At 32.4% G+C, this 26,487-nt stretch overlaps 1 protein-coding gene across 21 annotated transcripts in view; it reads right to left on the bottom strand.

Moving 5' to 3' along the window:
- LOC110827690 (uncharacterized) overlaps positions 1–26,487 on the bottom strand; it is a 335,660-nt gene that overhangs the window by 15,266 nt on the left and 293,907 nt on the right. For 18 of the 21 annotated variants that reach the window (XM_087351718.1, XM_087351723.1, XM_087351727.1 and 15 more), the window contains 22 exons: positions 23,757–23,804; positions 22,402–22,524; positions 21,990–22,142; positions 21,055–21,227; positions 19,498–19,691; positions 17,209–17,524; positions 16,019–16,307; positions 14,911–15,043; positions 13,973–14,152; positions 11,734–11,990; positions 10,988–11,100; positions 10,107–10,263; positions 9,439–9,705; positions 8,893–9,007; positions 8,572–8,726; positions 7,455–7,612; positions 7,008–7,143; positions 6,380–6,521; positions 5,849–6,124; positions 4,519–4,682; positions 3,860–4,144; positions 1,271–1,321 (listed from right to left, as the gene is read on the bottom strand). In XM_087351718.1, the coding sequence (XP_087207844.1) occupies positions 1,271–1,321; positions 3,860–4,144; positions 4,519–4,682; positions 5,849–6,124; positions 6,380–6,521; positions 7,008–7,143; positions 7,455–7,612; positions 8,572–8,726; positions 8,893–9,007; positions 9,439–9,705; positions 10,107–10,263; positions 10,988–11,100; positions 11,734–11,990; positions 13,973–14,152; positions 14,911–15,043; positions 16,019–16,307; positions 17,209–17,524; positions 19,498–19,691; positions 21,055–21,227; positions 21,990–22,142; positions 22,402–22,524; positions 23,757–23,804 (3,885 nt within the window). The remainder of the gene's footprint in view (positions 1–1,270; positions 1,322–3,859; positions 4,145–4,518; positions 4,683–5,848; positions 6,125–6,379; positions 6,522–7,007; positions 7,144–7,454; positions 7,613–8,571; positions 8,727–8,892; positions 9,008–9,438; positions 9,706–10,106; positions 10,264–10,987; positions 11,101–11,733; positions 11,991–13,972; positions 14,153–14,910; positions 15,044–16,018; positions 16,308–17,208; positions 17,525–19,497; positions 19,692–21,054; positions 21,228–21,989; positions 22,143–22,401; positions 22,525–23,756; positions 23,805–26,487) is intronic. The other 3 variants (XM_087351722.1, XM_087351724.1, XM_087351719.1) reach the window with 2 other exon arrangements.

The following is a 26,487-nucleotide window of genomic DNA, read 5'->3' as shown; positions in this document are numbered from 1 at the left end:
CAAGAGATTACTGACTACTAAATTGTTCTCTTGCTACAGATTGTAAAAAAAGCTCCCAAATGGAGCATCGTAGAATGTGGTTTTGTTTCAAAATGATAATAGTGTGTAACTATATTTCTTCTAAAGACCTAAAAGTTTTGTTTTATTTATGTTATGCAAAATGGCTTTAAGAGAGAAAAACATTAGCTATGTGAAAGCAGAAAAAATTTGGATCTTTAGAAATAGTTTTTTCAAACTGAGAGGCTCCTCATTAAAGACAGATCTAGACAGATTTTAACAGAGGAGTCTGCACTTGCAAGTCATATATAACAAATCTGAATTGAAATATCAAATCTAAATTGTGATCAGGGATGTAAAAACTGTGAATACAAAGACAATGAACATTACTGTTCTGTGAGATGACAAACTATACAAACTTGTTTTTCTATCTGAATTTAGTAAAAAATTTACCTACAATTTAAAAATAATTTGTCTATTTTGACAATAAAACTAACAATTCCATATCTAAGACCTGGAAAAAGACACAGCTGACAATGTTGTAACTGACATTCACCAAATAAAATTTACAAATGATGAAAGAATGTGTAAGTGGACAATTTATAGGCTCATGGGCCACCACCCCCTTTAATGAAATCATAAGCCTTGTCACTGCAAGAACTCAAATCACTTATTGAACCAGATCATAATTTTTTACAGCTTAAATTTAAAATCTGACATGAAAATGTATTATAAATTCAAATTTGAACAGAAAATCAATACTTTCTTCTTGCTTAGGAGTATTATTATAATTATATGAATTTATTAATTTTTATTTATTTTTCAAATCTATTACATTATTTTAATAAGTTTTACCTGCATAAGTGATTGCATAGCCAGCTGGACCATCCATAAGATGCAATGCATGGTTGATAAAGATTAATGACATGTTATCATTTTATGAGTAAGAATTACCTCACTTAATATGGTTATCCTCTAAGGTTTGCTTCCCACCATTACTCAGAAAAGAAATTATAGCTTCTGTTTATACAGCAACTAGATATTGATGCATACAGTTGGAATTTAATTTGTAGACTCATATTCTGATGCTTCATGCTTCTGTCTGTTAAATACTTCCACATATTGTCTTAGGACAGTTCTTTCCTGTGAGTTTAAGTTTCATGCAGAATGGGCAATAGGGAAAATGAACTCAGTCTCCATTGAGTGGTGTGTGGTATATGTTTTATGTGTATTTGTAATCATACACCCCAAACCACAGGAGATAAGTATTTACCGATCAGTTCCTGAGTTGGAGACCCCGTTTTGCTTCTGCGCCCAGTATCATCTAGACAGAAAGTTTAGCGAAGTTTTTCTTATTATTTTAGCTCCTATAATTTTGACTTTAGTTTTTAGGTTATTTGCATTATTACAAATCAAGCAATTTACTACTGTTAGTCCTTTATGATTTATATGAAACATTACTAAATAACAATATATTTTAGTTCTATAAAGCTTTAAGCAAATTAAATGCATACTTATGGCAATACTATATTAAAATATGTTTTAATACCTTAATTTATATAAGATAACAGGTTATGCAGACTGTTAACTTCAGTTACTTCAATTTAAAGTTTTGCTTTGCAGCTCTCCATGGAAATGTTCCAAGTATAACTGAAATATTTAAGTGAAAAGAACTACAATTTTGTGGAAAACACTGAATCTGTTCCTTGTGGCACTGGTTTCTTTACTTACTATACTAAATGAGCTATGATGTCAGTTCCATTTGTATTAATAAATTTACATTTTAAAGGACAATATACACCCAAAATAAACAGATTTAATTTCTTTTCATGCCTCCATTTGTTAAACTGCCTATATTTTAATAACCACTTGAGATAGGTGGTGTGTTGTAAAAAAAAGCATTTTCAAGATTTATGAACAGACTAGTCATCTGTGTAATTGCATTATTATATACAGATAGCTTACATTTTTAAACTTTAAAGGAAATTTGAGCAAAGAAACTGCAGAAAATGTACTACTTATGAATGCATTTAATAAAAGAAAATGTGTCTCATCTATAGTCATTTTTAAACTGATAAGGCTGTTTTTTTTCTGTAACAAAAGTGTGACACAGAAGATGTGATCTGTCATGTGTTTTGGCTTCCTCTAGCCAATCTAGTCAGTAAATCTTGCAACACAAACTATAAGTCACATCACAGAGAAGACTCCTAAATCTCAAAAGAAATTTCAGTAAAGAAGTTTTGAAGATGACTTAACACAAAGTGATACATCAAAAGTATTCACAGTGGTAAAATTATCTTATGGGATAAATCAGACATCCACAAATTGTACTCGAAATAATGTATGAGTGAGTCTGTCACCACATACTTAGTGATACCCCTTTTTGTGCTTATAGTTTCCCAATGCAAGGGCTGTTAAAATAAAAATTGTCTTGTAAACATACAGTTTTCTCTTGTATTTTTAACAGACAGCACCTGAACCTCTATACATAAGCCCCCTTATTCAATTCCAGTATCTTTTGTTGAAATATGCTTCTAATGTGATGAACAGTGATGCAAATATTTATTTTAATGTTACATTGGTTCAAAATGAGCTGAGATGATGAAACATAATTGTGTCCACAGCCTCCACTTTTCTTGTTACCTGGTGTTCTGGTCTGTTCTACATCTGCAGAAATGTTCCCATGATGTTTCTCTGAGTAAAGTGTCATGTCAAATTGTATGTATCAGCTACTATGAAGCTCTTATGATTTTACTCCAAATGTTTTATGGGAGGGGGGAGATATGAAATTAAATATGAAAATAATGCATTCTCTGTAATGAATCCTTGCATTTGTATCAAGAATATAATAACACAACACAAAATGTAAATGATCATTTTAGTTCTTGCCTCTTTTAAATGCAATTGTATTTTCTTATTATACATATTTTTACTCAACTCGTTCCTCACTAAGGGTGACAGTGAGAAAGTAAGATAAAGGACAGTTTTGAAATTAGTAATTAATAAAGCTTTAATAAAAGTGAATGCAAAAATATCATTTTTTAAACATCTGTTTGCTTTCTGTTGTTTATGCACTTGTAAACCCCTTGTCTGACTGTAGTGAGAAATCATGTGTATAATTTCTTGCTGTTATTGAAGTTAAAAATAATATACTTTCTCTGTAAATCATTTGTGATTTACAGCATGCCTATAAAATATACTTATACTGAAAAGAAAAAAGAAAGAAAATATATTCCAACAGACAACACTAAAGTAACAACTTAGTATTTTACTTGCCCATACTCTGTTCACTGCATTTTTTCCCTAATGTAATTAACCCAAGAATTATTTTGGTCTTATTAAGTCATGTTTTCACTGGTCACAGTGTCCATGCAGTCTGAGGCATGGGTCTCATGTGCTTGGACGCTATGACCATGGGTTCGAATCCCATTCAAGGCATGGATGTTTGTCCACGTCTTTCTGTGTTGTGCTGTCCTGTATATAGGTAGAGACCTTGTGATGGGCTGATCACTCATCTAAAGAGTCCTACCAAATGTCTAATAGTTCAAGAAATCTCCAAAAGGAGGCACATATTCTCCACAAGGAGCAAACATGGTATAAGAAAAAGTTATGTTTTCAGTTTAAATAAATTACAGAAATACATTAATAGGAATTATATTTAGACATATTTAGCAAGGAACAGACACAAACCAAAATTTCACATAACATATAGAAAACAGTGCCATATAGTTGAAAATCTGTCTGCACAACCTTTTCTTTTGTATCACTTGTTAATTTACTTCTGTTGAGGAAGTACAAATCATAAAATTTGAATTAGATTTAATTTACATTATACGTTTTATATATGAAAGAGTGTACATACCTATAACTCGCAGACTGAGATCAACACTGACAGAGCCTGCCTCATTCTTTGCAGTGACAGTATAAGTTCCTGAGTCCTCTTTAGTCAGAGAATAGATGGCAATTGCTGTTGAATTTTCTTCTGTGTAAATGCTGCAATGTTTAGTGGAAGGTAAGTCATCACCATTCTTTCTCCAGAACACTTCAGGAGCAGGATATCCTGAAATCTTCACATCGACCTTCCACTGGTTTCTTACACGCAGCTTTTGTGATATTACATTATCATCTACCTCAAGTTTAGGAAGTTCTATACAGAATAAAGAAGAGGAAAAGTAATAATACATTAGTGTCATACTCTGGGCTTAGACAAGAAATTACACATTCAGTGCTGGGCACTCACTAACTGAAATGTTTGTAAATAAAGGAGTAACTTTATTAGAGAAATGAACATCTTTTGTTTATGCCTTTGTGGACTGTAACTTACACATCTCTAGCACTGGGGAATTTGTTGTGTTTCAAGAGAAGTTACTGGTAGTGTAGTTACCATATAAGAGGGAGGTTCATAAAGAATCATTTTAAAACTTTTTAAATAGTAAAATATCACTAGAATGACTGAAAGTTTGTGTATAAGAAAGATAGTAAAGTAAAACCTGTACAATTTGAAATTAGTTATATACATACCTTGAATTTTCAATTGGCAGGATGTTTCAGCTGAACCAGCATCATTTCTAGCTTGGCAGAAATATGTGCCTGCTGAATTTTCTGTAGTTTCAGTGATAACATATTTTGCTACGCGATTCTCATAAGTCATGCTCTTGTTCTTGAACGCTCTTCCATCCCTAAGCCTAAACATTATTCAATTTCATATAATAAATACAGGTATGGAAAGTAGTGCATTAAATTTGATTATGTAATCTGCTTTACTGATTAAGAAATGTATATACAAAACAAATATAAATAATGTTAATGATTCCACTTTTCTTTTTAACATGGAAATTATAAAGGTACAATTTAATGACTTTTTTATGAACAGTTACTGTATCTTCCCATACTTAGAAATATTACGAATCATTGCAGCAGCAGATATCCCAGTTTTGAATAAAATTGTCGAAGTGACTACAGGTTAAATTAGTGACACGAATGCTACTCTACATCTAAAAGCAAACTTAATCTTGTGTCTATAAATTATGTAAGAATGACACATGTTTGACCAGGAAGTGGTTTCATAACACTCTGAACCTTGGCACTAGATGATCCGCAGTGAACTCTGATATCTTCTTTAATGATCAATAAACTAACTGATTTTTAAATTATTCAGTATACTGTTTTAACTGCAGAGGTTATACAGTATAAAACAGATTAAAAGATGATTATGATAAGAAAGTAGGTAAGGATTTGGAAGGTGGTGTACAGGGTCTATTTCAAACTGTTATACAGGCATTTGCCTAGACAAACTGGGGAAAACTATGAGAAACCTTTCAGAAAAGCTGGTAGTCTGGCCAAGATTTTAACTAGCTACTTCAAGTGATTAACCTTTATCATAAGCTATTACTAAACTTAACTATGGGGTTTAACAGTTTAGAAAGTATGATAGTGCAATTCACAGCTGGCTAGACCATATGTAAGAGATACATGGTTAATAAAAGTTAAATTACAAATTAAGAGCTGTTGATAACCATAGCAGAAAAGGCATGGTATGCCTCAGACATTCTGGATATGGTGAAGAAAAGAAAAATTTATGCCCTTAACAGAAATCATAACTTGATTATCCAACATATAACTGATCATTTTATATCCTGTATTGTCCCAGTAATATTAATACCCACTCTTGTCATTAGGCTTTTGCGGCTGTAGTTCAATGTGGAGATGAGCTGCATATTCACCTGAAGATGGAAACTGCAGTGTTTTCCAAAATGTTTTATAATTTCAAACATTTTATGCAGCTCATCCCAAAAACTGAAGTTATACATATTAATACTTCCATTATTTTTAAAATAAATACAATACTAACCATCTGATTTCAGGTTCTGGAACACCACCAATGACACAAGATAGTGTAACAGTCTGTTTAAGACCAACTACAACACTCTTGAGAGGTTCTTGAATCGTTGGAGATTCTGCAGCAATCGGTGCTGAAATCTTTATGTATCGAGTCCCATGAGATGGAGGACTCGGACCCACTTCATTTACTGCAGTTATTTTGAACATATATTCTACATTATGTTGCAAGTTTATTACCTTGTGAGTAGTTTCCACTATACTGAAATCTTCATTTACCCTGATCCATCTGGAAATACAAACATTAAATTTATCTACAATATTTACCCTGTATAAGACTTTTAAACTTGAACTAAGATCAGAAATTTAGCCATTTTAGAATTTGAATGTGTTTTAACTTCATGAGATACTAAAAAAAAGTCAGAAAAGTAAATAATGATAATGACAAGTTGCTATTATTTGTTGCAGTTCTTGTTTCTATTCTCATTGCATGCCTGTATCTCTATGTTATGAACTTAGAGTAACATTAAAAATTATAGCTTACGTGAAATCATTCTTGTCATGATACTCCAAAACGTAATTAATAATTGGTGAATTTCCATCATATTCTGAGGCCTTCCAATGTAGTGTTATGGTGTTATCTGTGACCTCAATTACTTCTGGTGTTCCAGGTTGAGACGGTACTTCTGTAATGTCCATTATAGATAACAAATAATAAACTCTTTTATTGGTTTAATACAAACGAAATTTGACTTCTGTAGCACGCACGCACATATGAAAATTATGCATTCTACTACCTACTCAAATCAAAATTTATATTCTTGCAAATGAACAAAGTAAAATTGTCTCTAGCACAAAGGTGGTTATAAATAATGAAGAGATAAGAAAAGAAAGAAGTACAACATTTCTTGGTGACTTGTAGGCGCATAGAAAGAGCAGAAAGATATTCCATTATTCTATACAGCTGTTTTCAGTTAGTCTGTGGTTTTCGGGCCACACAAATGTTATTTTAATTAGGACATAAGATGTTAATTATCACAATATTGTTATAAGAAAATTAGGCCTACATAATTCATAAAATATTTCTAACAAAAAATGTGCAAAAATTAAATGGTAGAAAAACACTATTGTCCATACTGTGAAACATATATTTTGAGAATATGCAAACATACCCATCAGGATAAGTGTAAGCTCTGCTGATGCTTCTCCACAGTTATTCTTGAGTTTAATTGTGTAGTTACCAACATCCTCCTCTTCTGCTTTTCTAATTGTTAAACTCGCTGTTGTCTCAGTCAATGTTTGAGTTATCTGAAATTTAAAAAAAATCTTAAAATCCGGGTTTATCAGGTGATCAATGCAACATTTACAACCATATAAAGTTCTAAATTTGAAAGCACTGGAATCAAGGTTCCTTAAACAGATAGATAAACAAAACATGAGACAGTTACAATTCAATTTGAACATTCTATAAACCTCAGTAAGTCCCTAGTCATCATCTTACTAGGAAGAAAATAAATTCATACAGTAATTTAAAAAATCTTATTATTTTTGTAACAGAACAACAAATATTATATCATGTATGCATTTTGGAAGATCTAAAATAAGAGTAAATATTTTACCCGTTTGGACTTCTTCACAAGTCTGCCATTAACAAACCATTCATCATTTGGTTTAGGCGTAGATGTATATTTCACTGTGATGGTTACATCTTCACCCTTCTTCACCTTATACTCTTTCTGAAGAAGGTCCACATTTATTTTGGGTGCAGTTTCAATAACTACAAGTAAAGAAAACATATTCTTGGTATAATGTTGCTCACATCCTTCAGAAGTAATGTGTTGTCATAATTAAAATTACTACATTGGGCTATAAAAATGTATAAGTGAGGATCACAGGGAGCTATACTGATTATAGTTTCTGCCAGTGTAGGTGGAATATTATGTCATCCAAACCAGAAAGTGTACCTGTATCTTTTACTTGGCATACAATTGTTTATTACTTATGTTACCAGGATAACAACACAACTCTTCACTTATTTGAATCTGTGTCCATGTTTGTGTAACCTTACAAATCACACTTCTTTGCTGGCCTTATAAAAATAATTAAAGATGTTAGGTTAGTTGACTGGTGGACTTCAGAAGTGGTAGTTATATCCTATAACAAAGCTTTTAGGATTTCTTGATGAATACATATATCCCACCAATCTTTCCCCTCAGATAAATAGTGCAAAATTGCATCCTTGCATGCATGTATAAAATTTATACAATTTTTTTAACTATTAAGTTACATTCCTTCCTTAAAAAACAAGAAGTTTTAGGTAAAATTTGTAAAGCCTATTTGCAGGGACTTCCAGTCTTACTAATCTTGTTTTGTAATGTTATATTTAGGTAATGTGAGTTAACAATTCAACAATACATTGCGAGCTAGCCGATGGGTTTAGTATGCTAGGTTCATGTATAGAATGGTCAGAGGACAAGATTGTATTTGAATCAGGATTTTAATATTAACTACAATTGAAAATAAGTTACAAATTATAACTGTTACTCTTATTATTACTTTCTTTTAGGAAAAAGATTACTACTTAAGTAAGAAGCTCAAACATATCTCCACACTGTGATGTATTTCACACAAAAATGTGTTATAAGTATTTATGCATGTAGAAGTCCTATGAAGGTCTGATGGGTTGCCAGAGAGCTTAATCCATGGTGAATTAGTGATATAATTTGAGATACTTACTTTCAACTTTCAATTTTGAGTTTGTTTTCACATTCACAGCGACACAAGTGTAGTCAGTTTGATCTTCAAGCGTGGTCTTCTTTATCACTAATCTTCGTATTGTGCCATCAGCTGTAATAATGTGCCTTTCTGATTCTTTCAACACTTTTCCTTTCCTGAAAAATATAAATGCATATGTTGTTTTACAGCCATCTTTTTCTTTTTGAAACTTTAATATAATTTTAAGATCTCATTGAGGTAAATGTAATACATCTGTAGTTGTACTGATTGTTTGTTATTTGTATAATTATTTTGTAAGTATTCAGATTTATTGCTACTTACTTCAACCACTTCACATCAACATTTGGTCTTGACAATTCAACAGTAAAAGTTGCATCTGTGTTCAGTGGTATCAGTGTCACATCTGGTAGTCTAGTGATGAATTCTACCACAGGTTCTGCAAATATGTAACACAACCTTTAGAAACTATCCTACTCTGTGAAAGTTACTTGTAATATCTATGGCTCTGTTCAACTCAGGGTATCCATATTGGTTGGTTGATATATGATTTTCAAAACTTCATGCTGTTTACAATAAAATTAAATTATTATGATTCATCTTCAGCTGAAATGACATGATATGGCTGCATAGGCATCTTCAAATACCATATATTACTATATATTTATACACTGTTAACAAATCTTGTTATTGCTTTGTTATGCACATTAATTTAAGACAAATTAAAACATACTTTAATTTTAATATAATTTCAATATTACTGCTGGTTCAAGTATCAATTGTTAATACACATACGAAGTTTTTTTATTTGGAGCATACACTATGGTGTTTTAAGTTATGTAAATGGCATATTTAATAAAATACACTGACCTTCAACTTTCAGTCTAGCAGAGGATGTTTGTTCACCAACTTGGCAAGAATATACACCAGAATCTTCAAGTTCTGAATTATATACTTTGAGCTTTTGTCTCTTGCCATCAATAGACAGCTGGATGTGTTCTGAGAACTGCAGCTCCTTGTCATCTTTGAACCAGCGCACAAGTGCATCTCCCTTTGTCAGTTCTATTTCAAATGTGGCTCTCTCACCCTTTGCAATAGTCACATCTTGCATCTTAGTAATAATCTCTGGAGGAAGTTCTGAAAGATCAAGAAGTTATAATAATTATCTATAAATTTATGACAATAACTGTAACTGTAAATATTAATGTTAACACTTATTGGCCACACATCACAGCTTGTCATAATTGAGTGGTTAGCTCTCCTGCTTTGTATTTGGGAGATCTTGGGTTCAAAACTCAGCTTGCAGACTTGCTACCCTGACTGAGATTTTTTGTGGTTCTCCTCAGTCCCTTCAGGAAAATGCTGGCATAATACCTTAAATCAGGCCATGACCACTTCATTCCACATTCTTTCCAATTCATTACTCACTTTATCCACTCATCTGAAGCTATGTAGTCAAGATACTAAAAGCATCATTAAATAAACTATAAATAAATATAAAACAATTGTATAATACAATTGTAATAATATTTGCTTACCTACAACAGTGACCTCGGCTGTACACTCCTGTTCTCCTAGAGCACAGGTATACTCCCCTTCATCATGAACAGATGTGCCTCTGATCAACAACTTCCGCACATTGCCTTGCTTCTCAAATAAAAACTTATCAGGTATTTCTTGGATCTGCTCACCATCCTAAATTATTCATATCACAGCTCAAATATTTTGCACCACAAGTATATTCTGAAGGTAGGTTCAATAGAAAAATGCCTACAGTGCACCATTTGCTCATATTGCTTATTTTATTCCACAAATTAGTTATCCAACACCATCAAGCTTATGTTATGCTAAATGCAAAGGGAAGTGTTTCATATAATTTCAGAGTGGACATTTTTACCGTTGTATCAATCTTCCACAATTACGTTTAACTTAAATTGCCATACAATACAACCTTTAACAAATTATGATTGCCCAACAGGTTTTGGACTTAAATCCTGCATTCCACAAGGGCATTCACATGTGTAAACTACTAAATGTTTTACACTTTACAAAAAAAGGTATGATGAAAGCTATTGTTATTTCTTCCCTGTATGTAATTCATACAGTCTTGGTCTCTCTCATCACAATTTTCATATATCCAAGTCTCACCAAAGGCAATCAAAGGATGCCAGCTCCAGTTACAATGAAGTGGTGAACAATTGGTATGATTGGTTTTACCCACAGACTATGGAGTTCTACAAGATGATTACCTAATACTTGATATATCATTGGGATGGATGCATGGTAATCATTATCCTTGGACAGTTTTATTTGATATGAGAAGCAATATATAATGTGTTAATAAAAATAAACATACATTTTAAGAAAAGTAGGATAAATACAGTAAGAGGACTATTAGTAGTAGCATCCAGTAATTTACCTTGTGCCATGTGACATCTGCGGTTTCAGAAGATATTTCAACCTCTAAAATGGCACTTTCCCGTTCTTTAACTTCAAAGTCTTGTAGTTTCCTTATAAAGTCTGGTTTCAACTCTGCAATCACATCAATATAAACTCTATGAAGCTACAAGTGGACATAATAATATAGATATAATAAATTTATTCATATTAATTATTTGTTTTGGTTCTACCACATATTTGGAAATGTCTTAAACTTGCATGGTGAACTCACATCTAGACCAGTACACTGTAGGGGATAAGGCAAAACTATATCTTACTTCCATTATACCTGCATTTCATCCATTACTGGCCATAACAAATTGATATGGATTGAAAAACAGATATTTTCGAGAGAGAATGGTATATATATACATTTCAAAGTACCTAAATAAGAAATTATGTAAATAAATGTCCAAGATTATATGTCTTTTTGTGAATAGAAAAATTAGTCCCATGGAGGAGAGTGTAATAGGTCACCTTTTAATTGCAACTATTTACAATATTAAGCTATTCTAAGGATTATACTGTGGAATCATATGCTTTCTCTTTCTTGAACATGCAAATGTTACACTGCAAGTTCTAGTACAGAAATTGACAACTGTATGCCTGCAGACACCTGCAAGAATTCTAGAATATTCATAAGGAGCTCTAAACATAGTGAAATAATGACATGAATGACATAATGGATAATGGAATTTATCATGTGTAGTCTATCAAGTTCAATACCTTTAACTGTCACTTTGCTCTCTGTTGTCTGATTCTTGACAGTACATTTGTATATTCCGGCATCACGTGCAGTAGTTTTGTTGATGACCAGCCTGTGGAGTCGTCCTTCTTGAATTATTTCACGGTGGTCCATGCCACTTATCTCTTTGCCATTATGGAACCACTTGGTGGAGATGGAATGTGATGTTTCACACTCTAAGCTCAAAGTTGTCTGTTCCTCCACTTCAACAGTTTGCTTCAAGTTCTTTGTAAAGGTGCTAAAACAAGAAGCATTATTTGCTACTTTGTGTTAATTTCCCTTATTTATGTGAAGATGTCAAACAACTTATGGCTTTACATATACAACAAGAATCAAAGTTTAAAATTCAATTCTGGCCTTGACAGATAAAAAGGCTCTGTAGAAACTATATGGTAATGACTGTTGCTTTGTATTCTCAGGAACAAGAGTTTAAAAGTAATCAAGTTAGGAGGTATTGTTTTGCTGTTTCAACTGTAGACGTCATGGTGTATTCAAACATACTACCTCAGCATTTGCCTGGAGCTTGAGGAAACCACAAGGCTACCAAGTAAATGGACAAAGATTTGAAACAGGATTCTGTTGATTACAATTCTAGAATTTATCATTAGACCAGCTTGCTCACTGTCATGTATTATTAACACTATAGGAACTCACAAAGATTTATCAGCAAACAGATAAGCAATCAGGGCAACATTTAAAAAAATGTGGATGCACAACAATGAAACTGTAAATTTGGAAGGTTATAAATGCATCACGTGACGAACAAAGAGCAGGTGGAGTGGCTATGTACGAGAAACATGGAGCAACTACCATGGCTACCCCACATCTGTTGATGAAGCTACCTAAGGAGGATGGAGCAGATTACAGAATAGCTGCAGCTGAAAAGAGAGGTGATATTTGTGCGGCAGAGTGTATGGTCAATGGTGAAAAAGTTTTAATTGTAACCCTGTATATTTGTAACCACACACCTATTGATGATTGTAAGAGATTTATTTTGAGTCATTTGAGAAATTATACAAAGATGTTTTCAGTTATGGCCACAGAAGATCCTAATACAATGCTGATAATATTGACAGGAGATAACATTGATTTAAAGAAGGAGACAAATCAAAGCTTTGTCACATTTATGGAGGAAACGTTTGGCTTAATGTTGATGTCAAATCCTCAATGTAGTACTACTAGATAAAAATCTTGTATAGATATGGTGTTTGCACGATATGTTGATACTCTAAAATGTACAAATTTTATAACATATTTCAGCTACCACAGACCCATCTTAAGCGTAACCAATTCAAGGTAGGCAGTACTGTCTTACTCAAACTTTAATCAATTGTAAAGCGTGTATAAAGAAAATATTTAGAATAAAGCCACTATATAAACTCCTTACCGTATAGACGTATTTACGTCAAATTCTCCGGAACCGTGGTTCCACTGTAACTTTTTACCTTGTTATGAAATTAATATAAAAGTCAATTTGACAATAATTTAAATAAAAACCTCTATGGAAAATAAATTATGATGAATACAAATGACATGTCTGATATTTATTTTAAATTCTTTGTGTTTGAAAAATATTAACTTAGCTATGTAAACTGTAGTCATTAAAGCACCTGTATAGCAAGTTACATGTTTACATTTGTTACATTGCTCTCCTGTCACATTATTACAGAATGTTGAAAGTAAAAGATGTATTACTTGGGGAAGTAGAAGATTAAGAACGTTTATACACTCATTATTAATTCAGATAAAAAATCAGACTTTTAACAGTAACCAAGTTTTAACAGTAAGAGTCAGAATTCTCAGTTACAGAAGTGTGTAGGCCTGTAGATTGCTGCGAGTCTTTCAAATAAACATGCTAACTGAATAAGTTCAAAAAATAAAACATTGAGCAAAAAGGCCACTTATAAGTCATAGATACAATTTGGAGAATAATATTATTTTGGATGTACAAGAAACAGGTTCCATAACAAAATTATCTAGATCAGCTGAACAACTCTCAACTACTAGATGAAGAAATTTACTTTCAAGTGTATCTGTGGAAAATATACAAATTTACATTTTTTATTGTAAATATACTGTTTTCAATCATGGGATCTGTTTTAAAACTTTGTAATTAGCACACAAGTACTAACTGGTAAGGCATAAAATCAGTGACAGAGCATTACTTACTGATAGCTGCACAGTTCCTTCTAATTTGTGCAACAGTAGTCCAATACTTACACTTTATCAACATCCACAGTGACTCTTGCTCCATGTGATGCTTTGCCTGCTGGATTGCTGGCCAAGCACTTGTAATCACCAGCATCTATCTCAGAATTTGCATTTCGTATCTCTAGTACAGCTGTTTCACCATCAAATGTTTGTGCTATATTATCAGATGGTTTCAAGACTTCATTGTTTCTGTTGAAGAGATATAATGAAAGCCATTATTTTCAAGATCAAAATTTTTACTGCTTGAAACTTTCATGCTTAAAATATTTCTGCAAATGTCATATTATATGAACTTATGCAAATTTTTATATAAACATAATACAACCATAAATTTAGATTTTGTTGTTCCTTTTTTTTGGGAGAAATTTAAATATTTACTATACCATGTCCTGTTATCTCAGTCATATTGTCTTCATGAACATCTATTTATGAATACCAGACACACAAGTATTCACAATTTTATTTTCCATTATTCACTGACTGTACAAAAATACTGACTTCCTTTCAATTTATTTCTGAAATTAATCAAAAACTGTTCTGATGTTTACTCACTATTACTAGTCTTTTAATAACAATTAGAGTCCATAATTTTGGAAACTATATAACACTTTCATAAATTTTGTTTTAAATTACTACTTCCATAGTACATTATATAACATGCCTCAAAATTGTTCTTACAATCAGCTACAAGACAACAGAAATTAGCTCACTACTGGTTACAAACTAATCACTTAAACTGAAATGCTTTCAATAGTATCTGCACAGTATGTGAAGGTATTATATGTGTTAACTTAGGTTATTTATTCTTGCAGCTCTAGTCTGCTACAATAGTACTATGTCTTCAAGAAATATGTTATGAATCTATGACTGAATACTTCTCATATTACCAAACAATCTCTAAATTTAAGTTAAAAGTTTCTTAATTATTTTATTATTCTTGTGATTACCTTAACCATGTGATCTCTGGGGTAGGATTTCCAGTCACTCTAACCAATAAACGTAAAGTTCCCTTCTCAGGAACTTTCTCTTCTTCAAACCTTTCCAGAAATAGTGGAGGTTCTGGTTTATCAAATGGTAGTTCTGTAATTGAGAAATAAAATTAGTAATTAGCAATTTTCTGGCAAGAACAACTTTTTGAAGTATTTAATCATCTGTTGACTTATAATATTAAATACATGATTTATTGGAATATTAATAACCTATCTTCAAATAATATTTTATATTCTAGTCTCCAGTGATCCATTAGTTATTGTTGTCAAACTGAAAACCAAAATGACATTTTCAGAAGCACACCATGTTACTGTTTCACATTCTATGAAGAATTACAATAACAAAAGCTGCACATTTTTGAATATTACCATTCAGCATTTCAGGACCCTACACTAATTGACACTATTAATGTCCCAACATCAAAAGTTTATGTATGTGCTAAACTGTTACCACAGTTCATAGGATATCAAAACATATAAAGTTTTGATAACATTTATATAAAGATTCATGAATACTGATCAGTTGGTTCAAAAGTTGATAGGGGTCATGCACACCCAGATGGTACACTGGTCTCACAAGTCTACGTTTTTCTTAAGAAAGTAAACTATGGTGAAAGAGCAGAAACTGTACAATCATTCCTTACAATTGTTTAGGTCTGTCTTCTACAGATGATGTCACAGTAGCATTATATTGTTCCTTTAAGTGTGACATTAGGGATGGAGTTAGATTGTGTTATGTGTCTCTCACAAGTTAGGGTTCTGAGGCACAAACAATGATGTTACTTATGTTTCAAGAATTAAACTGTACATAAATATACTACCATAGAAGAAGACATACAGATACACCACACAAATTGATTCTGTATGAGCTTTACATTTAATGGTGTTTCTGAAAGCTGTCCTGATAACCAAATCACTGTTTCCATAGACTTAAGGAAGTATACCATTCTTGATCAAAATTACCATCTGTTGTATTAAATAACTGTTGCTAAAGTAAGAAGATACTTAGTTTTTAATGTAATTTATTATTCAATAAATACCACAGTGACAAAGACCATTTGATTACCTTCAACTACAATAGATGCAGTAGTCTCAGCAAGACCAACACTATTCTTGGCCTGAAGTGTGTATTGCGCTGAGTCTTGTGGTGTTGGTTCCAGCAGTGTCAGTGTATATGTATCACCCTCTTTATGGGTAGGCTGGTCTGTCAATGACTTGCCATTCTTGAACCATGTCACTTTCGGAGTTGGGTTACCTATAACCTGTGTACTAAGCACCACTGTCTCTCCCTCTTCAACTGTCAGGCTCTGTAATGGCTCCAAGATTTGTGGAGCTTCCTGTTCACCACTCTTTACCTGAAGAGACATTGAAATGCTTCAATAGGTAGCTGAAGAATAAGTTAAAGGAAGAGTACATCTCAGCAAAATTACAGAATCATACAAATGGCTGGAATAGCCAGTATATAATAAAGTTAAGGGATGAAAGGGACATATATGTCTCATTAAAAGTTGTATGATTTTGGCTTAATCAGACTATAATATCCTTCTGTGTCATGATATAGCTAAAATTTGTATACATTCAAATGAATAGCATCTTGTGTATAAAAAAGCTTCTAAGGCTTCACAGATTGCCAGAAATTAATTTTCAATTGAATCAACCACTTCAGAATTCACTTTAGAATTTTCTTTGAAAACAAATTCATGGAAATTAGGGAACATATTTTGGGTTTGTTGATATTTTTGGGTTATACTACTGGATACAGAAATGTACGAAAATCCTTTAAGAGGACATAAATGAAGTGACTACACAGTAAATTATCATGAATGCAATGCAGCACACAGTATTCAAATGAAGGTATATTCTTCACAATGAACAAAAGTATCTGATTTGATGATGCAAACCTACCTTTTGGCACTCACATGCTATATTGTTCAATTATCTGCCAATATTTACTCATGATTTTACTATTTCCCATGACTGGGTTATATAGTGTTACATTCTGCTACATATTGTTACACTCAGTAAACATTTGTTTTCTGGAATTTAGCCACCCTGATCAAATCACTTACTAATGCACCACACTACGAGAAGTATCCATTGTCATTTCCACTTGTGCGTATGTTTCAATGCCATATGTGACTGAAGATAAAACTTAAAACCAAATAACAGCAATTTAGCACTGCACTTAAAAAAGGGCTATAAAGATTTGTGTCTGTCTTTCATAAATTAATATTTTCACATCCCAATCAGCATTACCTTCACTGTCAGCTGCACAGAAGCTTCTCCTTCTCTGTTTCTGGCAATTACTTCATAGCTTCCCTCTTGGCTTTTCTTTACCTTCTTAATGCACACAATACTAGTGTACATGTGTATGTCTGACTGAGAGATCACAGTAACATTGCCTGATGTTTTGACTTCCTTGCCATTGCAAAACCATGTCACCTGTGGCTCAGGAACAGCTACTACCCGACTCTCAAGTTCCAAATCTTTGCCTTCATCAACACAAACAGGTTTTGGTTTTCGTGAAAACATGGGAGGAATTCCTTCCAGAATGTCAGCAAGAGATGATTCCCTGTGTGTAATTCACATAAACTATAAGAACTGCTGGAGATAGAAAAGATATAAAATAATTCATGTGTGTATTAAACATGTCATTAACTCATATGGGGAATGTTAAAGAATATCTGTAAAGATTTTTAATCTAGATACTATGTGGCTGGTTGGCTGCATTTATTCCCAAGGAAAGACAGCAATGGTTACAGCAGAAATGTATTGATATTCAAAAGTTTGATTTGTGAAAACAAGTGTTCCATGTAGTTATTAATGGATGCAGGTGTAGACTGATTTGAATACAGCTGCTGAAATATAAAAGAAAGAGTGCTCAAATTTCATGGAAAAAATTATGAAGGGAATTTCATAATTCTAGTGAAAATTTGGACCTACACAAGAGAAAGCAAGAGTAGACTGGAGAAAACTGTAAAATGAGGAACATAATTTGTATTCATCATCATATATTATTAAGGTGATAAAATAAAAGAGGATGGAATGGGTAACACATGAAATATAAATGCAACAGATAAGAAATGCATGCAATATTTTAGTCAAAAAATCTGAGAGAACAGACTATCTGAAAGACCTAATCTCAAATGGGAGAGATAGTAAAGGAAGTGGTCATGATACTAAATCAAAATTATCCTCAAGGTACTGTGAAACAACACAAAAGTTAAGCTGGGATAGCTGGTGTCTGAGCCCTCTTGAATGCGAAGAAAACATACTAACCACTGAGCCATAATGTTCAAAAGCTAAAATACAACATGGAATAAACTTAAAATGTGATAATTCCCATTACAGTAAACATGTTTAACAATATAATTTCTATCTTCTGTTGCCAGTATATTAAAATCCACATGTTTTCTTTAAAAAATTAGTAAATTATATTAGAGTGGTGAAAACAAAATACTGTCTAAACATTGCTTGAGATTTCTTCCTCATGAATCACCAGATGTTTAATGGTCTATTTTATCCCATGTAAGAAATCACCATGTTGTAGGCATATTCATCATATTAAGGATGTATTGATAGTAAATATGTGAGTGGATTTATTCTTCAGACAGTAAACAACTAATTAAGATGCAGATTCAGCCGTGAGTCCTTATAATGAACACATGAATCCTGCTCACTTTTATATCCAATTATTTACAATGTAGTAGGATTTGAGGTATTTATGGCAGTGACTGTGGATAATTTGTATATATTTTTACCAAAAAGACTATATGAATTTAAAAAAAGTTTCCATTTATACTGTCTAGTATTTAAGTGATTGGTAAAGGCATTAACATTTTTGGACAATATTCCTTATGAAATGAAGTTTCTTAGATTAAAAATTGTTTCTTGAAACCAGGAAAGCCAAAATGGCATGACAGTACAATATTTCTATAATTTTGTTGATATCACTTCTAATTCTTTATTGAAATAATAATTCAATAAACATTCCTTAATTTAATAAAATCTTCTTGGGCAATCAGCCATGTCAACTGGTTACTGTAGTTGGTACTACGGTAACTAGTTGATGCGGCTGATTGCCCGAGAAGATTTTATTGATTGTACTCGCTGAGAAAGTCTCAAATCCTATATTCATTTATTTATTTCTGGGATAGTATGTTAAAGAATACTAAGTCAAAGTGTGTATGAGCTAGACACTACCTTGCCGCATTAAATTACATTTTTCTAATACATTTCCAGAAAATCAAACAGAATATTACCCTACCAAGACTCAGCCCCTAAATCACTTCCAGAATTTTTAGACTATGCAACAGGAAAGAAGAAACATGTCTCTCAGGTACCTTAGTATTTGTCTTTTGTGTACCACATGAAAACCATCACATTCTGCATCCTTTATATAATTATTGTCTGAATCCAATAGAGAAATGCAGCTGTAATCATACACAAAAATAAAGAGCTCATATATAACAAAATGTAATTTGCTGCATGGAGGATGTACTATGATCATTCCAACAAACATGCAATTGTAATGAAAATAATTACCTCGAAAGGCTTTTTCTTGATATGGAGACTGTTGTGTCAGAACCATGGTCTGACAAAGGGGCCTCTACAACCAACTCTGTTGTACTGGATGCAAAACCAGCAGAATTCTTTGCTACACAAGTAAACCTTCCAGCATCCTCTGGGAATACTTCTTTGATTACAAGTGTGGCAACATTGTCTTCATCATAATATATCTAAAAAACAGAATTCATTAAAGTAACAACTATTCTGAGTTTCTTTTTACATTGTATTTGCTAAGTCTGATTTGTCTGTGTACACTGTAATCAAGATTTAGAACACTGTAATAAAGACAAAATAAACTGCTGTTATAACTAAATATGACCTCCATAGAATTGCTATTGTTTGTGCTGACCAAAAGTTTTGATTCTTTCTTTTGGTAAATGAAATAAGAACTAAATAACTCCATAAGGCAGAGTCTTCTTGAGAATTAATACTGTCTCTGTCAAGAAATTCCCCACCTCTTTTTTAACCTGAAAATTTATTTCCATGTTCACAACAGCCTGCCACCAGTCCCTACCTGAATCATCTATGTACTTCAAGTGGTCTCTTCACTTCAGGTTTTCCAACCAAAAATGTATACACATTTCTCATCATCCCATTAGTGTTACATGCCCCACCCACCTTGATCACAATATAGTAAGTCACAATACTCTTTATTTTGCTAAAAAATAAAAACCAGTTTTCTGCTTGGTATATATAAAATAAGAAATGAACCACTGTTTCCAAGATTTGTAGAAATGAGCAGACATCAACATAATTCAGACACTTACTCCAATATTCCAGTACTGAGGCTACAAGAGAATTCACTGTTAAATAGTAGAGTATCATGAAACTTTAAACTGGTAGCGTAAGCTAATTTCATAAAATTTTTAAATAACAGGCTATTCTTAAGTTTAAGAGTTTCTTGCTAAATAGATGATGTTACCCAAATTAATGTTATTTAGCAAATTGGCATTTAACCTTCTTAACATTACTTGCTCCAGTATGCTAATTACATAAATAACCATAAAACATGGGGCTATATGTTTTCCAGTGTAAATAATATAATAAATGTTTGATCCATTACATATCACCAACAAAATATATTGCCTGCCTCCACCCCTAAGAGAGACAAAATTATAGTAAAACTTCCAGTAGCAATTCATGATGGAAAATGGGGGCATCTGTTCAATTTATGCTTTTTTAATCATTAGGTAAAAATGATGAGGGAGGCTTAATTATTTAATATAAATAGTATCTCAGTATTTCAAAGATACCTCCCTTCTTTTCAAAATAAGTTCTTGTTGCTATTCCTCATCCTCAAAGACAACTACACTGATAATAAAACAGTCATCATTTACTGAATCTAGGCCACAAGTGACCACAATGTGACATTAAGGGATTTATTCTGCTTAAAGAAGAACAATATTTGGGGGGGACATGCATATTTTTGGTTCATATATGTGGGGAGGTAATAAAGAAGGAAGGAAAAAATAAAAGAAGAAAGGATGAAGCAGAACACAGAGGAAGAAATAATCTTTCAATTTTAAGTCTAACCTGGAAGTCCTGTGATGGGAGAATAATTGCAGTTTCTTTGAACCAAGTAATTTGTGGTCTTGGATTTCCTTCAACTTGGCATTCAAAATGCAATGTTGAGCCATCTTGTGCATGTTTTGGCTGCAGCTTCTGTATAAAGCGGGGTGCAGCTGCTTGCTCACCTGATGGTGGTTCTGCAATGATTCCAGGAAATTAAAATGTAAATAACAAAGAAATGTACATTTATGTTCACCTAATATAAGCAAATTCTGTGAAAACAATTGACTTTCTTAATTCAAAATTATAGAAATAGTATTTGGAAATGAGTGTTGAAAAATTAACCTCTCAAAAGAGAGACATGCATGTTATGACATATACAAAACAGATTTGGTTGCAGTAGTCTGCAAAATGAACAGATTCCTTTTAATACTAACACAATAAGATTTTATAACTAGTTTTATTAAATGTTCTGGTATTCCTGGTTTGATTATTTACCTCCTGTAAAATGTAAGGGCATGTATTTTGACAATACATGAACTAAACTTAATCTAATAGGAAAGTCGTAGAGCATGGTTTAGGAACTGGACAGATGAAATCATGATACTGTCAATAGCTCATAATATATACCACTGAATGACAGATGGATAATTAATAATGAATGTGAAAATATATGGAAAGAAGTGATTGTGACCTAATTGAGGTTACTATCCCTACACATGCATTGAGAGGCCACGGAAAACCATGTAAAATCTCAGACAGGATATCCAGTGTAGGATTTCAGTCATCTTAGAATAGTCAGTCTCCAGGCTGTGGTTTGTACTCAGGACCTCAAAAATACAAAGGAGGAGTGTTAAACACCAGGCCATGATGTTTTGTACAGTAGCTTTAATTTAGAATAAAAAAAATAGTTAAGCTCACACAGACACTCATACCCACAGGTTTTCATAAACACTTACTCTCAAACACTGGCAACTTGTCAATCTTCTGATGTACTCTCTTTTGTACATGGGCTGTGTAGTTGGGTTCATCTTGGAGCAAATGAGCTGGTACCAAACCCCTTTCTTGAGTCAGATATTTTCTCACAAACCACCAGTCTGAGTTATGTTGCTCTGCAGTACACATAAAATTTATCAGTGGTAAACTGTCTACTGTGACCAAAAACAAATACTGTATAAAATGGAAGCACGTTCTTATGAACTCTGATGACCTCTGGTATGACATATTAAATTTAATTCTATTTAATTTCTTTGGAGGTGCAAAAATTAAGGAAAAAGCAAGATAAACTAAGTCTAGACTGGCATTTAGCATATTCTTTACAGAATGTCATTACATTATAACTCAATGTCAGATTCAATAGCATGTTCTTACCGAGCACATAAACACGTTCACCTTCAACAAGGTTAATGGCATCTTTATTTTCTCCCACATAGGAGGTCACTGAGAAGAACAGGTCACCTTCTTGTAATTCTGTTATCACAGCTTCTTTCAAGTCTGTAAATTTAAAACGATATAACAAATATTTTAGTTTCAGACATCTTCTTTCAGACAAACAGGAACAACCAAAACAGTATTTAAAATAAAACTGATTTTCGTAAAGTAATAGGAAGTTTCTGTGACAGCAGAAATTAAATTAGATCAAATTTAGTTCCAAAGTTCTGTATTTAGCCCATCAGCATGGAGCACTGCTCAAGGCATGTTATTGTGAAAATGAATCCTCTATTACTTCATAAAATAGACAACAAAAACCAAGGTATAATTTTGATTCTGTAATCCATACATAAGCTGTGAAAGTTTTTTCCAAAATTGAGGAGCCATAGCATTCTCTTTGTGTTCCTTTGAATGATACAATTTAGTTCATATCATTTCTTTATAAAAACTGGAGACCTACTCATATAAATCTCTATTATTCATAATAAAAGGAAGATTCAAATTTGTTTTAAAATTCTCATTGTATCTTCAATAAAATCTTCTCGGGCAATCAGCGGCTGATTGCTCGAGAAGATTTAATTGATTGTACTCGCCGTGAAAGTCTCAAATCATATATCTCATTGTATCTCATAAACAGTATTGAGGATCAGCATTATTTTTGCACAGTGATTTCATATTTTTCATTTTTTGTTCCACATGTAGAGGAAAAGTGTCTGGAAAAGAAAGTCAAACATAACACAGGTAGAACAATTTATTTACATGCCATGTTTGAAACTACAGGTCAAATTGAACTAGTATTGCACCTCTATTTTTAACAATGTTTCATTTTCTTCATGTCAAATATTCTCATAAGCTAACCATTCAGTAGGCAGGAAGTACAACCTCCTGTTCCCACCAAGTTTTAGGCCAGAAATCTGTTCAGGGGCTAAATTGTTTGTTCCCTCCAACTTTTCCACAGGTAACAAGGTCTTGTTTCCCATAATAAAAAAAGCTTGACATGGAAGTCAAAGTGGTGACTTCCTGATTACATATTCTTTCCATCTATTTTGTTTATCTTCAAGTTTTCTGCAGTATTAACTATCCCTTAGTGTCTCAAAACCCTCACATTATCTCACCTTATCACAACACACAAGAATATCTGTAACATTCAGAATATACTCTGAAACATTAAATCAAGTTGGATTAAAATGAAATGGAGATCAGATGATAATATACAGATTCAAAACGTTTGATGAATGTAAAGAATGAACATGCATGGAATGAGAATTGACAAATTAAGCGTAATTATTGCTTACCTTCTTCAAAGACTTCAGTTTCCTTTGTTATGCTAAGAGAGACTGCTTCTGAAAATGAATTTTAAAAACATTATGTTAAAATAATGTATTAATATGTAATAATCCTGTAAGATATTTAATAAATGTTAATAGGTATGATACTTATATATGGCTGAAATGTGATTTTACAGATTAAATACATTAAAAATAAAACAGTTATCAATGTTTATGAAAATAGAAGGGCTGTTAAACATAAATGTGAACAATTTACATATAATTATCACTTTATTATAAAACTGATAAATAATTAAAAACTAAAACAATTGATCAAACTGAACTTTAAAATACATTGCTTTTTACATTTAAAAATTCATTACAAAGATGTAAAATAAAATGACACATACAGTTACAAATGTTTTTTTACCACTGTCAAAGCATGAATATCAGTAACTATGAACAGATATTACTGATTTATCACAGATAGGAAAGTACACTATATTCACTGCAGGAAACAGAGTAATATCTAGTAAGTTGCTTTGATAAACTGACAAAATGTGTCTTGGAATTGAGATGTGAGGCTCTCTAAAATGTCAGGAAACTACAACATGCAACCACTGCAATTTGGCTTGTTTCCTTCTATCTAATAATTTTGAACATTGTTAACAAAACCATGTCTTAAGCTACTTCTATTCATAATGCCCAAGGTTCTCCTTCACTGAAATTTTGATATTTTCCCAAACCCTACTGAAGTCCATATCATCATCCAAGTTTTGTAAAGCTGCAAACCTGTTATTTAGATTACTGAGATGAAATCTCTGAATATCAAACTTATGTGTTGCTTGTTTACTTACTGATAGTTTCTCCCTAAGTTTTGTAAGCACCAAATAGTGGTCAGCATCACAGTCAGTCCCTCTAAAATATCATCAAGTATACTTGTCATTTTCTATCAAGATGTGATCCATCTTGCACTCTTGGCAGCTAGATATTTTAATACAGCAAAGTTTACTACACTAATACCATTATCATTACTAGTTTTGTATAAACTCTCATTCTGAATTGTCAGTTTGAAAATATCTTACCTCCCCGACCTACCATTAAAATCTCCTAATAAAATGTTTACATTGTACTTATGGAACTGATCAAATACATTTCCTAGTTCTTCATACAAGCTGTCCTTTGTATTATGACACTTACCCATGGTTGGTGCATGCACATTCAGAACAATCAAAGCCTCTTACTATAATATGTGACATCCTATCACTAACAAATTCTACCCTCTTAACTGCTGATATGATCTCCTTATGAATAAAAAGGCCTGTCCTTAAATGATGAACAAAATTCCAATTTCTATAGAAGAATGTATACTTGCCTGCTGGTTCAATGGCACTATCATGCCAGCTCACTTCCTGCACTCCAACTAAATCTAATATTTTTTTAATTCTCTCGATACTGTTTTCAAATAACCTGACCTATAGGAACTCCTGACATTACAAGTTCCAAATCTCATGTCCATTTTTTGTTGTTTAGGTCATTCTAAGAATTCAACTAAGTACAGGACCCTGCATAATATAATATCTGCTGGCCCTTTTTAATGGTGGGATTTGTTAGTCTCATGCCTAATACGCAAACTGGATGATCACTTTGCCAGCAACCTGTAATACCTTACAGAATGTATTCACACTTACACTCCTTATCCACCCACTGCCTCATAATATGCCATGACCACACAAAATGTTTTGTTCATAAGACACTAAATGAAGTAAGTTCTGGCATTGCATAATTGTGTTTTAAAGATACTTCAGGCATATTTTCTGATAACAAATTTAAAATTAAATGAATAACAAATATTGGAATTGTACTTCCCATGAATTTATCCAAATTCAAATATTTGCAAGTACAAGCACAACTTACTAGATATATCAAAACAACTGCTTACAAAACATTCAATTTCCAGTCACTCACAATTAAATTTATTCTCTTTGTAAAAGAATGCAACTTTACTTCATGATAAAGAATTCTCACACAAACAATATATATATCCACACACACACACCCACACATTATGAATTGCGTCCACTTACAAATTTCAGCATATCTATTACATATTTAAAAAAACAAAGGAACAGCATGCTTGCACAATAAAGCTGAATTTACACAAAGCATTATAACTTGTTAGTGCATTTTCCTTTTTTGCTGTTTGTACTTACTTTAATGGAAACATCATATATTTATGCTGGTATACAGAATATAAGTACTGGAGTATGCACAGTATATTTCTGCTGAAGAAATACCAGATGAGAGAACAATCTCCTTTTCTAAAAGACAAGACGTTTCACAATACAAAATAAAAGTAAACAAAAAACATGCTATACAAACAAGCAATAAAAAAGCAAAATTCTGTATTGTTTAAAAGCTAAAAGACTGAGCAATGAAGCAATGAAAAAAATAGCTAATTACTTTATTGAGTGCAATAAGCAGTGTTATGGGACACTTAAATGTGATACAATAAAGCAGAATAAGCTATAATAAGCAATCTGTTAAATAGGGGCTCCAGTTTACCATGAGAATGATGGCCTTAAAATCTGCTTCTTCCCAGAAAAATACCATAAATCACTTGCTGGCTCAGATCAATGCACAGTAATTCTTTGAATAGTGTGCCTGTACACAATAGAAAAGTTGGAGAATGGTGCACTAATAGTGTTTTGGGAATAATAGAAACTTCTTTTGATGAAACAATAAATTCCAAAATTTA

This window comes from Zootermopsis nevadensis, unplaced genomic scaffold, assembly GCF_977971745.1.
Source record: "Zootermopsis nevadensis isolate Lab colony 2312 unplaced genomic scaffold, Znev_1.0 Znev_ptg000020l, whole genome shotgun sequence".
Lineage (NCBI taxonomy): Eukaryota > Metazoa > Arthropoda > Insecta > Blattodea > Termopsidae > Zootermopsis > Zootermopsis nevadensis.
The sequence above is the reverse complement of the archived record's forward strand: the minus strand, read 5'-3'. Positions and strand labels throughout refer to the sequence as shown.